At 48.9% G+C, this 13,596-nt stretch overlaps 1 protein-coding gene across 1 annotated transcript in view; it reads right to left on the reverse strand.

The window, feature by feature from the left end:
- NCKIPSD (NCK interacting protein with SH3 domain) overlaps positions 1-13,596 on the reverse strand; it is a 52,650-nt gene that overhangs the window by 5,240 nt on the left and 33,814 nt on the right. Inside the window, exons 6-10 of the mRNA XM_038149084.1 lie at positions 10,020-10,190; positions 8,759-8,845; positions 7,277-7,415; positions 1,951-2,031; positions 616-744 (exon numbers count right to left, since the gene is read on the reverse strand). Coding sequence (XP_038005012.1) covers positions 616-744; positions 1,951-2,031; positions 7,277-7,415; positions 8,759-8,845; positions 10,020-10,190 — 607 coding nt within the window. The remainder of the gene's footprint in view (positions 1-615; positions 745-1,950; positions 2,032-7,276; positions 7,416-8,758; positions 8,846-10,019; positions 10,191-13,596) is intronic.

The following is a 13,596-nucleotide window of genomic DNA, read 5'->3' on the forward strand; positions in this document are numbered from 1 at the left end:
CTCCAGTCTCCCAACAGGCTTCAAAATGTGCAGGCAGAGAGAAGGAAGATGCTCTTCCCTAAGGACTGATCTGCTGTCTGTCCTCGTGGAGCTCAGCATGGCAGGGAGGAGAGAGAACAAGGGCAAAGAGGGGAGAGCACATCTCAGGCCAATGCTGAAGGGCCTGGCCTCAACAGCTTGGCACTGAATGAGCTTCAGGCAGTGTGGACAGGGAAGGAGAAGCTTCGCCAAGACCCGCAGAAGGCAGAGGACTTTTGTTCTGAGTTGGTATTGAGAAATGCCCACTGAAGCACCTTCTCTCCCAGGTCACCCATGCCTATAAATGAACCCCACTCATGCTCTGCCAGTACACCCCAACAGCTCTTTTGATTGGGCACCATGGAAGCCCAGTGACAAATCCACTGAGCTGCCCAGAGCTGCTGGGCAGGGGCTCTCAGACCATTTTTTCCTCTAGGGTTTTGCACTACATTTAAACACAGTGTAGTGCCAGAGACTAGGAGAGCTGGTTGGTGGTTACAGCACCATCAAGACCCAGTGAGATTCTCCCTCCCCATTTTTCACACTCTCCGTCCAGACCACTGAAATCCTGCCAAGGCAGAGCAGCACCAGTTCAACCTGGAATGTGGAGATTGAAGGCCAGAAGGACGTTGACAAATAAGTCAGGCAGCTGGTCAGTGGTGTCCGAGGGCAGCCCGTCCTCAATCACGTCCAGCAGGAACTGCACAAACTGAGAGTTGAGATGTTCTGCACAGGGAGAAAGGGGCATTTACAGCACAGTGAAAATAAACCAAGCAACAAGGGACCATCGAAGCCACTTCTCTCTTCTTTTGTGCTTAAAAACCATTAGTGTCAGCCTCTGGGGAATGAAGGTTCTTCAAGTGGACTAGACAGACCACTGAAGCATCTTTGTGTGAGACACAGTGCAGGGGATTGCTGAAATTTTGTACTCTGACAATTTTTTTTTGAGTCAACAAAACACCAAATCCTGCTCTAGCTGTTGCAGAACCAATGCCACCAGTGAAGGTTTCAAAGTAGGAAGAGAATGGCATTCTTGACCACTGGTTCAGTTAATCTCATCTAAAAAACCCTAATAACCTAGATCATTAGTAATAACCCAGTTTTCAATTCAGCTATTAGGAAAGCTCAGGAGCTCATGCAAATAAGTCCACCTGCAGGAAATAACTGCCAGGGTTACACAAGGAGAGAAAAACAGGAGGTGTAGAGGCTGATTCCAGTCTCTACTGCGCTACTTTAAATCTTGTACAGGTTTACCCAGGGTTAAGGTAAAGCTGCTGATGAGATATTTATAAAAATCTCTACTGCATTTCTAGGAAAATTAAGCCCAAATTTCCCAAATACAAAACAGCTGTGGGAAGAAGTGGGCAGGGCTTTCTGGCTGAAATGAAAGGACAGAGGATAAAACAGGGAGAATATTTGCACTTTGTAATTGACCACAATACCCTTAATCATCTCCACTTTCCCTAAGAGCCTGAACTACAGAGGGCTGCACCATCCTGCTAGAAGAGAGACCAGAAAGAGGTCACATTATGCAGCTGACAGCCTTAGTGGGTGTTTGTGTAGGGATCTGGGATCTCAGCCTCATCGGCAGACAGTCTCCAAAGCAAGTACAAGGTGTGTGCTTTCACACAGGCCAGAGGTAAAACAAAATGCCACTTAGTTACAGGGATGGGCAAATCCTTGTTGCCTGCAGCATGGCATTCAGTCCTCCACTGCTCTAACCCAGATTTGCGCTGCTCTTTGGAAATCTGGCATCTCAGCCCTGTGCTTCAGCTGCCAGGCTCTATTGATAAAGAACAGACCCTACTCTTGCTGGGCCTTCCACTGAGCTGTCCCTGGCCTTGACCATCAGGAGAAGTCCCTCCCCCGTGTCTCCCAGCATGCCCCAGACATCCCATCACCAGCTCTGCTGTGAGCACAACCCACTCTTACCATAGTGGTGATATGGCAGGGGCTCCCCCATGGAGAACATCATGGCCAGCACCAGGGCAGAGTAACACATCTTTTGATGATCTGCAAGACAAAGGTCCTGCCATTAGTTCCTCTCAGGATGTGAAACCTTTCCTCAGCTGCAGCTGGGAAGTCACACATTTCATACAGGCATTTAACACTCCTCATTCCTGTACTGACTGAGCAGTAAGGGTGTTTTTCCCCATTTTAGCACAGCACACGCCTTCTGTGCCGTGTGTTTCCAAAGCAATTTAAAAATAATCATAACAAGAGTCCTCTATTTTTTTCCCCTCTACTTCAGAGGATCTGTGCAAACTTGATCTGAATAATTAAAAACCTCCCCTGCACAGTCCCAGGACACATCCCATAGTTATGTAATTATTGAACCCAGAAAAAGCATCCATCTGGCCAGCTCAAAATACTGCCTGTTCCAACCAACACCACCCCCAGACAGCCATGCTGCTTGTTACCATCTCTGCACTGCTCTACTTTTGCTACCTCAGCTCTGCCTGAAGGTATAAAAGGTCCCTGGGGAGACCAGATCACTGCTCAGGCTGTGCATCTGCCCACCTCCCAGGCCACACATCTCCAGCACTGATACATCCCACAGCCTGCTAGTCCAACACAATTTTCGCTGGCAGCAGCTATATATGAATGCTCCAAAGAACCCCTGCCAGTGTCTTTCCTGAATTTTAATTAATGGATACCTCTCAATAGATATTTGCAGAACAACAACAAAAAAAAGTCATCAAATAGGATCTGTGCCCTCATCAAATGTAGCCTCTGTCCAGTTCAGCAAGTCTGAAGGCAATAGGAAAATGAGCATTATTTAGGTTACCACACGTACTGGCTAAAGAAAGTTCAGCTACATCTGCCAGAAAGAGCCCTGGGGCACAAGGAAACAGAAGGTGTAACTATGAAAAACTGACCAAAACTACTTTTCATCAGAGGAGGAAAAGGCCCCTTCAATCTATGATGCTTTTCCTGGCCATACTGCTGCCCTGCACAGTACACACCAGTTCCAGTGCCCTCTCCAAACCCTTTAAGATATTTCACTTCTCCATGCACAAAGCGACCCATCTCTAAACACCTGCACCCTGCAGTTTGGCTTTGACTGCACAGGCTGATGCCTTCAATGTCACCCCTTTCTCCTGGGCTTGGCCAAAGCCCTTGCAACTTTTGGCAGCTCTCAGGTTTACTGTCAGCATGGGGAAAAATGCTATGGAGTCATTCCAGCCCCATGCCCCCTGGAAAGTCAGCTCTGTCAGCAAAGCCTCTCCACTCAAAGCACACTCACACTGTCACAGTTCCACACGATGTTTTCCATCAGCAACTACTTTGAGTAAAAATAGATCATTTGCAGCTTAACCAGATACTACAGTATGAACAAGATTAAGAGTTTGTAGACCATGTGGCAGCAAAGGAAGGCAGAAAACTGCTGTTTACTCTCTGTAAACAGAGAGGGAGGATATTTAATGACTTAAATATAATTCATACTTCTTATATAAGAAGTTCTCAGCCATAAGGTGACAGTAATGCCAAAGCAGACTGGAGCAGAAAAGGGATCTGACAAACTGTTCACCACATGATTTCTTCATTCTTTCCTCCCTGGCTACAGGAGCTGTGTCTCAGAGGAAGGACATTGCAGTAGGTAGACACAGGGAGCTGCTGTTTTCATGTTCCTAGAAAGGCTTTCTTTTGTCAACAAAACATTTTCCCTCATCACATCAGGAGCAATGAAATAAAGTGAGAGCCAGAAGCCAGTGATACACATGGCAGTAGCAAATATGGAGGAACAGACTAGAGATGGGAGGGAAGAGTCTAGTTTTACACCTCCTTGGTCCATCTGCCATTAACTGATGTCCATTCATCTTGGCTGACAGTAGTCTACATGCCTAGGAGGCAAATCTTGTTGTATTTCCCTAAAGATGACAAATCAAAGAATGCCAAAACCAGCCAGAAACCAGAACTTGGGGCAGATGACCCCAGGACACTCACACTGCATAGGCTCTACAGGTTTTTGGGAGTGTCCCAGCTGCAGCAGGACAAGACTCCAAGGCTCACCATGCTGAAGAACAGAGTAACTGTCAGTCAAAACACAGCATTTTTTTTTACCTTACAGAGCAGTGCCAGTGGCTGTCAGACATTAAGTAGTATCAATGCAGCTCTCCTGAAGCAGAGGGACTGCTGACAACAGACTGATAAGCATCACTGAAGTAGCCATGACAGGTGGGAGAGATACAGCTGTTTGCTTACCAGCCTGCATTGCTGAAAACTACTGAGATAGCAGTGAGAAACAGCAATTATGTATGAAAAGCATTTCTCAGAGGCCTTTGAAAACCTTGCTTCCACCTTCTAAACACAACAGTGTGAAATGTGGGCACTGGAAGCAGACACAATTGTCTGTGACTGAAGGGAGAAGAGCCTGACAGCTGACTTGCATGTAAACTGTGCTGCAACGAGGGAGAAAGTCATGACTACAGACTGGATTATCCCTGTCTGTTTTCTTTGGAATTGTTCGGGCTAATTCTGTCTTGCTGTGGCTTATTATAAGGTGTTCTAACATGGATAGATGTGCAGGCCAGCTGCAGCAGAGGGAAGGAGCTGTCCAGAAGCAATAAGACCCAAACATCTGCAGAAGAACTGGCCAGCAGCCAACATGCCTGCATCAGTCCCAGGGTAAAGCCCTTCTCACCAAAGGCACCCAGCATCCACAGACAGAGCTTCTGCCCCAGCTGCTCTTCAATAATAAGCCAGGAGGGATCCCACAGAGCTGCTGCAGCCGGTTCCAACTCCCCAGCTGTGGAGTGTTGGCACTGACTGCTCTGGCTGCAGTCACCCACAGGAGGGATTAGCTATTCCACAGCATGTCATGGATCAGCTGCTATTCCCCAGCTTTTAGTACCAAAATAAGCTCAAGTCATTCTAGGATTCAAGGTCATGTTTTCACACAAGCTTGCCATTTGCTGGCAGCACATGAAGCAGTAAAGCACCAGAATGGCAGGAGGGAACTACTAATGCCCTGAAACACCTCTGAAGGACAGACACATTTGGGCCAAGGATGGTTACCCTCCTGCTGCCCCACTGTGAAGGCTGAGAGGATTGGATGATGCACAGATGCCATTGCACAAGTGCCTACCATAAAGCTTGGCACAAGGAAAGCAGCAGAGGATGAGGACACTGATTTGTGAGGCTCCTGTATCCACACAGTGGTCTGTCAGCAAAGGAGGAGCAGCTTTTCACCCTCCAACTGGATCACCTTACAGCAAGGAGGGAAAATCCCTCACCTTGAGATGATGCTAGGGACAGGGAGATGCTGCAGAGCTGCAGGCTGGCAGCTCAGAGGACACAGTAGAGCCACTTCTCACCCACTTCCACTGCCCTACTTTTAGGACCCCAAAGCAGAACTAAGACTTGCTGAGAGACAGGCCTGCTCCAGCCTAAGTCCTACCTGGAGATCAGCAGAGGTGTGCAGAAGTCACATAGGTCAGAGCTCACAGCTCCATACCCACCAAGAGGCTGAATCAGCTGTGCTGTCTGGGATGACACAGCCCTGGGCAAAACACAGCATCACTGCAACCAGGCAAGGAGTAAGAAGGGTGACCAGCCCTGTCTGCCTGCACAAAGACAGCTCAGGAACAGGGCAGGAGACAGAACCCTGTTTGGGAAGGTGCACAGGATGCTCGCTTGGAGACACTCTTTGTGAATGAATGATGGAGGCACGATAAAGTTTATTTCTGGCAGCACAAAATCAAGAGAAATGCTGCTGCAGGAGCACAGTCACAGTCCCATAACCAAGCAGCGTTTGCTTCTTGGGCAGTAAAACCTCAGCCTGGAGAAGATGCTTCTCAGGCATAACCAGATTAAACACCAAGAGTGTGGTAAGTTCACAGCTCAGAATTTATAAGCAGCAGTAACAAAAGAGGAAGCATAGCCAGCACAGGAGTAAATACTTGCAGTCCCACACCACCAGCCTTTCCCCCTGCCCTGAAATGCCACCCTCCTCACCTCTGAAATGCCTGCACTTCAAAGCATCTAGGCAGAGACAAGTGCAAAGCCTTCTGCAACAGGATTTTCATCTCCCATAGCCCTTTCCAGACTCGAGATGAGCCCTGTTAATGCTGCCCAGCAGAGTCAGGCTGGCAGGCTGAGGTGGCATGCTGGGGACAGGAATGTCTATTATGCGGGCTCAAAGTGGTCATCTAGGACATTTACTCAGCTCACATAAAATGGATGGGACAGTCCCTGTTCTCTGCAGACCTGTCAACCCCTACACAGTCTCATCACTAAATTATACCCCTCCACAGCTCCACGACACCCACAACAAACTAACAGACTGCAACCAGGGCAGCAAGGCTGCTAACACCAGGCTCTTCTGATTTCATCCATGTGGTCACTCAACAGCTACTCTAATTGTGGGTCACAATTAGCACAAGACAATGGATTTTCAATGTCCTTTTAAGAGAAATATGCCACTGCCAGCACTGGTGGCCTACAGGTTAGCTTCAAAATGGGGAGCAAAGCTGTGACTGTCCAAGACCAGGCATGTGTGGGGAGGTGGAATGTAACTCCAGGGGAGTATTACTACATGTTCACCTTACTCTTAGGCTTTTTCCCAGCATGTGCTTCCGGCTGCTCAGAAATAAAGGACACTGGGCTAAGCAGGAGCTCTGAGGGCACAAAGGACACTCCTGTTAGTAGCAGGGACAGGTCATCCTAACAAATGGAGGAGGGTGAAGTAGAAGAAACACAAGGGCAAAGCCTGAGTATGGAAAGCAAAGAGCTGGGAAAACTTGGGCCATGGCACTATCCTGCAGAGGACCAGGACTGCAGTGCTAACAACAGCACTACCATCTCTCTTGGCACAGTGGTGGAGAGAACGCCCTTTCCTTTAACCAGCACACATCTCACTCACCACAATGAAACACCACAAAAATTTGGTACAGAACACTGGAGAAAACTCTTTAGGAAACTGCAGAGATCTTCCTCGAGATCTGCAAGTGTCTCTTGTCAGCATTATGGAACAAAACTGGAACAACTCAAAACGTGTTTTAAGACATCTACAAGAAGTGACACGGATCATTAATGGCATGTTCAAGAGCTGGAGGGCCTCGCACCGTTGGACTGAAACTTCCCTTCCTGTGCATTCCCCAGTTACAGAGGTAACAACCTGAATAACTTTAAAACCAGACGCCGTTCCCCCGAGCATGTGGAGCAGCTGGGCAATGGGGGGCCCACTGCTGCTGCTGCAAATCATGTACTGGGAGCACATATTCCCAGGGCCGTGGGAGCAGCAGCTGTGGCTCACCCTGGGTGTGAGTCTGCATGTCCCGGGCCAGCTCCATGGGCAGCACGGAATTCACAAGCGTTGAGATGACGGCAGCGTCCAAGTTGCACATGGCTCCAAAGCACTTCAGCAGCAGCAGGCGCAAGGGCACCCTGTGTTCCTGCAAAAGCAATTTGTTACATCAAGCCACGTCCTAGAGGAGGGCTCGCTCTGAGGCAGAGACACAGCTTCTCGAAGTTCCTGTTGCTGGAAAGCCACAGACCTTCCCAGGGTGACATGAACCCAGAAGCTCTAAAAGCTTTTAGCAACATTAGAGGAATCACTTTAGAATAATGTTCACAATTGGGCTGGCTACAGGTTGTTGGCACGTGTGGTCAGAGGGCACGTGGCGGCCATCATCCACTAAATCTGGTAACACACCAACAACCTACACCTGTCCTCAGCAAAGAGACTGAATGTGCTGGGTAGCCAGGACTCTCTGAGCATGCTAAGGTTTGTGAACACTGCTCTGATTAAGGTTTTCTGACAAGGTAACATTTGCAAGCTTTCTTCAGAAAGTTTTGGGACGTGCAAGGATTCCAGCAAAGATGATGCTCAGCCTGCACTTCCCATGCAGGAGCTCTGATGCTGAGGTAACCTGCATACTCCACCCTCAGCCAACAACTCCAGGGTTCAGAGAACACAAGAGAGCCAAGCCCTGGCACTGGGCATGACAGCAGCCAGGACAGGACACCCAACTGCTCCTTACCTGGTCATGCTTCCTTGGAACTGTGGTCAGAGGAGAGCAGGCAGTGAAAGTCAGCAGGCTCTGTCATGCCCTGCCTGCCTTCCTGCTCTCGGCCATGCTACAGCCCCCTGATGCTGAGATCTGGGGTCAGACACACAAGTTCTAGATGAAAGCAAAATGTCACAAGACTTGATGTGCTGTAGCTGGGGACTTAAGGACAAGATGGGGACAAGTTTTTTACTCCCAGAGTCCTACAACAGAACTTTACAGGAAGGAGAGGGGCAAAGCAACACTACATAGGTGTTTAGGGCAAAACTTCTATTTCTTCCTCTAAACTGATTTCCTTCTTCACGCCAAAGGCTTCCACTCATTACCTACTTTCCTAACCAAAGTTATTTACTAATGCACAGGGGTGCATCAATTAGAAGAGCAATCACAGCCTGTCAGATCTCCCAAGGCATCCTCTGAAATCCTTCCTCTAGATACCAGTGATGCCAATGCTGTCCCTCAACGGGCCAGTAAAAGCAGCAAGCTTTACCCTTGCCAAGTGCCAGCTACTGCTTGAAAGTCTACAGCATCCTCTGCTCTTTCACACAACTTTCATGCATAGCATTGACGTTAGCCAGCACTCAAAAGGGATATGCTGCAACTTCAGTGAGACCACAGAACTGCCCTATCCAAGTGAAACATCTTATATACATTCATTGTACCAACCCTGCTCTTTTGCATCTTCAGGGAAATCTTAAAAAGACATTTGGTGCATTTTGCCACCTTACCATCTGATAATACGCCACAAGGGACAGGACAGATTCAAACTCATTCTTCTTGCACATTTTCTTGCAAACTTCTGGGTCTGCATCTGTCTGGAAGAAGGAATTGACAGGTAACCCAGTGACACATCAAAGCAGAAGGGGCCTGCTGCAGGGACCTCAAGGGAGTCCACTTGCTTTCAGATCTCAGTAGCCCCAACATCTCACAAGGAAACGGAAGGCAGAGCACAGAAACAGGTCAAGAAGCATCACCCTTCATCATCACTCTTCACCATCCAAGTGGGTTCTTGAGAAATGCCTCTGCCACAGAGCACGTCTCAGGCTGAAAATATCTAAAACATGACCCAAAAAGCACCTGATTGAGGGCATCAGACAGTTACACAGGGCAGCTCCAGCACTGCTCCCATCCTGAGAAGTACATCTTCTCTCACCCCTAAGTTATGAGGAAATGGTTGCACAAAACCCCACTCAGCCTTGCCCTGCAGGCCCACAGCAAGGCAGCACAGGATGTATGCAGAGGGACAAAGACCCTGGCATTTATCACAGAAAATGTACCTGTTTTCTCCAGAACTGGAGAGGACTATAAAATAGTGCCACAGCAAACCCCACACCAGTACCCCTAACACAGACCATGTCACTGCACTGAGGGCAGTTCCCAAATCATCCCTGGACACAGACAGCCTTGTACATATTAGTGAGAGTGCTGGGACAGTAATCCCACTGCTGCTCACCATGGGCATGTTCCTCTCCTGTATGCAGAGATGTGTGAGATGATTTATACTTTTTCACAAAAACAGCTTTAAAGCTCACTTTCAAGGCAACCAAAGAATGTTCTTTGCATTTAATGAGCTTAGCCCCACAGGTACCTCCCAGCAATGGAGGATATCTGAAGTGGAAGATGTTTTAAATGGGCTTAGGAGTGCAACAACCCTCACCAGAGACTTCCAGGTTTTCTGTGGCAGGTTGGGTTTTTTGGAGGTGAGGGTTTATATCCTCTTGTGGTAGCTAAATACCAAAATTACCATGAACAGCTCAGTAATGCTTTTCAGAACAGCTCTGTAAGGTGGAATGGAGAGTAAAGGCAGCTCAAGAGCACTGCAGAGCCCACAGAGACAGGTAGAGCTTACTGGCACTAAAAGATGCACAAGAAACCTGTGCCCCCGAAACAGGAGATCCAGTGGCAACACAGGGGTGAAGGAGGTCAAAAAAAGGAACTTCACCAGCGCTGTCTGCTCTGGTCTGCCTGCAAAGAGAGGAATTTACTCACCAGGATGCGAAGCAGCTCCTCCAGGTAGCAGCAGATGACATTCTCATCCTCGTAGAGCGCCCAGCTGCGCTGCTGAGCATCATCCTTGTGCCTGGCCAGATCTGCAAAGATCACCTCCAGCCGCTGCTCGTCGTGGCAGATCTGGCCCGAGGGCAGCCCCGCACTCAGGTTCTGCACGACAGCAACAGCACTGGTTAGTGGGCCCTGACAGCTGGCTGTTGTTTGGGTGCCCGTTTCCTGCAATCTTGTCTCACAGCTGGCAGCTGACCTCATTCAGTCAAGAGCTGGCAGTACAAAACCAGCAAGTTTATGACACATGTTATTTCAGATCTCATACTTTTGGAGCCTCTACCCTCTGTAGATTCTGGAAATCATCCCGAGAATGGGAAAAGCCAAACCAGCCTGGTATGGGCCACGACCACTGCCAGGCAGCAGCTGAGCACCCCCAGTGAAACAGACATGTCCTGGACAGCAGACCACCACACTGCACAGCTGCCTCGAGGCAGGAGAAGTTCCCTCTGCTGCCCACTCCCTCCAGCCTGAAAGGGACAGATCTGCCTTGAATGCCTGCCTCAAGAGCAGGGACTTGTATGGTGCTCTCCATGCCAGCTGCTCTAGGCCTGGATCCTCTGCAGCAAGAACAGGAACCAATTCATCATGGGCTGCTTTGGTTTTGCTTCATTCTGAACAGCAGAGCTCCACTGTTCACCCCAGCTCTGAAGTGTGTGCTCACCCAGTAAACCTTACAGCACACATTCCATTTTCCAGCTGCTGTCATTTGCATTCCCACCACTTCTGCCTCATACACAACCCTTGCCATGAAGGTCTCACTCTTCAGTTGCCTTTCCTTTGCTCCTCCTCTCCTTCAAGAAAGAGGGGAGTGGTGAGGGTGCATTTAACCCACCTGAACAGCCGCTGTGCTCTGGGATTTAGGAAAAGCCTCTAGGACCTAAGTATATCACATGAATCACCTGGTTTCCTGAAAGCAAGGCAAGAAGGGGGGGTTCAGTACATGGAACTGAGCTGATCACAGGTGATGTGCCCAGGCACTATTAAGAGAGGTAAGGACTCATTTGTGCAAAAGCTTACATTATATACACAAGGGTTTGGCAGCAGTGACAACAAGCAGCAGGAGATCAGCGAGGTGGAAGAGAACCAAGCTGAGAAATCCAAACAACGGGGAAAACCCACTCACTGAGACCAAATTCTTAAAAATTTTTGGATGAGGCTGTCTTACCACATGCAGCAACAAGTCATGATCACTCAGTGAGAAAAGGCCTTTATAACTTACCAGCCAGGACATCTCCTGGAACCTCAGAGAAGACTTAGTCCTTCCAACAGGCTGGCTGCGCAGGCACGGGCAGCGAGCCTTTAGGCAGACTTCACTTTGGGAGCAGAGCAGATAGATTTTGTACGGAGACACGAGCCCATGTCTTGTGCCAGTTGTGATACTTGCAAATGGATGGCCAAGTGCAGGAGCTGCACCCCTCCTGCCTATCCTCACCCTCCAGCCCTCTCTGGGGAAACCCCTCTGTGTTTAACAGGAATGTCTTGCCTCCTTTATCAGAGACAGACTTGTTAGTCATTTGCTTTGGGGTATGAATCAATTTAGGACTTCGAGTCCATGCTTCAGTTATAAAATAAAAAAGTTTTCTTGTTGCTGCTTCTTACATAATTTTTGTCAGGCAGGTAATGAAGGATGAGCATGCAGGTTTAACACAAGCCTCTGTACACTCTTGAAATTTTGGGAAGCTGTGGGTGGCCTAGCAGAAAAGCAGGTAGCCAGCTGTAAGAGAGCACAACAGCTTTCAGGAGCTGAGTACAAACATGAGAATTTCCCTCTGAATGGTGATTTATCAGAAGCAAATACATTAAGAGACTCACTTCATCTTGCCATCCCCTGCTTCTCCTTAGGAGGACCTACAGCACTGCAGTGTCACCTGCCTGTCCTCAAGTGTCCCAGCTGCCTGGGAGAGGGTTCTCCATTATGTGCCTTACATCCTCCTGACTGAGCACTGCAGGGCCAGTCCTACCTCAATCCATTGCTGGGACTCTTTTTGGATGACCATTTTAATGAGTACTCATTTTAATGATCCCTCTATTCAGCCTCTTACCACTCATCTACTTTCTCCAATCCTTCATCTGCAGCCCTTAATGACTCCACTGAGCTTGGATGGACGTGGATGAGATCAATCCATTACCAAGCTATTCCATCTGACTATGTAACTACACCTCACACTGTCTCAGTGCACTTTCAGCACCATTCTCAGCCCTCCCATCACCAGGGTCAGGTCTCTGCTTATTAAACATCTTGGCAGCTTCTACAACCTGCAGCATCATCATATGGGCATTTCCAGGAATCTGCTGGAGAGCCCTTAAGCAGAAGGAGGTTTCAGTATTTCTAACAATGCCACTTTGCATTATCTTGCTGCTTCAAATAGTTCCCTGCCCCCAGCCCAGCAGAACAAGCTGCTACAGGGATTTCATTCTTCCTGAGCAGCCTAAAACCATTTTGGGAACTTTATCATACCCACACTGCTCAGAGGTGGCCACATCTGCCATGCAAACCCAGCTGCTGTCCTGGCCATTTCTTCTTTTCCCCTGCCTCCCTTCCCCCATACCCTACCAGCAGGTGCAGTGGATCACCAGTAACATGGGTACACACCTTCCCTCCAGATGAGCCCCAAAATCATATAGCAGGTTTTCAGACACACTTCATGGGGACTGCTCTGGGAATTCCTCCATCATCTGGGCAGCAAACCATTCCCACAACATTATCCACAGAAACCAGACAGCTAACACTGGTCCCAACACATGCAGACCTCCACGCTCCTCAGCACCTGCTAAATGAGATGAAATGTGCTGCAAGAGAGATGCCTGACTTCAGCCAAGCCAAATGTCCCAGGGCAGGCCTTTCACACACGCTCTTTCAGCAGCAGCACGTCTGTTCCCAGCTGACACAGCCCCATCCAGGCAGGTGAGCTCTGCAGGGAGGCAATGTCAGCCATGCACAGACCTGTGGGTGTCACAGATGGAGAGCAGCACTTGGCTTTCAACCCCCACGTTAGCTGTGCCTCAGGAAGGACTCTGCAGCCTTCACTATTCAGGGCTCCAGAGATGTCCTCAGCAGCTCTCTGGAGGAGTGGAACCATCTACAGCTGAGCTGGGATAGCTGCATGCAAAGACTCTGCCACAGACCTTCATAAAGGCTCTACCAGAAATTACTGAGAAAAGGCCAGCCCTGGCACTAATGCATTCCCCCCACCCTCCAGATTCCCTTTCGTTACACTATTTCACTGAGGAGGAGTCCTAAGAGCCCAGCCAAAGCACTCATCCTGCTGACCTTCCCTTGTCTCTGGCCAGTGTGGGGACAGGGCTCCTCTGTGGACATGCTGAGCCCCAGAGCAGCCTTTGTGTCTTGTCAAAAGCAAGTCTCCTTTAAGCAAAGCTGGATCAATGAATGAACAGGAAGGCAGCTTCAGGGGAAGGAGAGGGTTTCAGCCACATTAGCCATGAGGTTTGTCAGAGCTTGCTGAAGACAACAGGTGCTGGTGATGGTCAGCTGGGAGCACATCAC

The sequence above is a fragment of the Motacilla alba genome, chromosome 12 (assembly GCF_015832195.1).
Source record: "Motacilla alba alba isolate MOTALB_02 chromosome 12, Motacilla_alba_V1.0_pri, whole genome shotgun sequence".
Taxonomy (NCBI): Eukaryota; Metazoa; Chordata; class Aves; order Passeriformes; family Motacillidae; genus Motacilla; species Motacilla alba.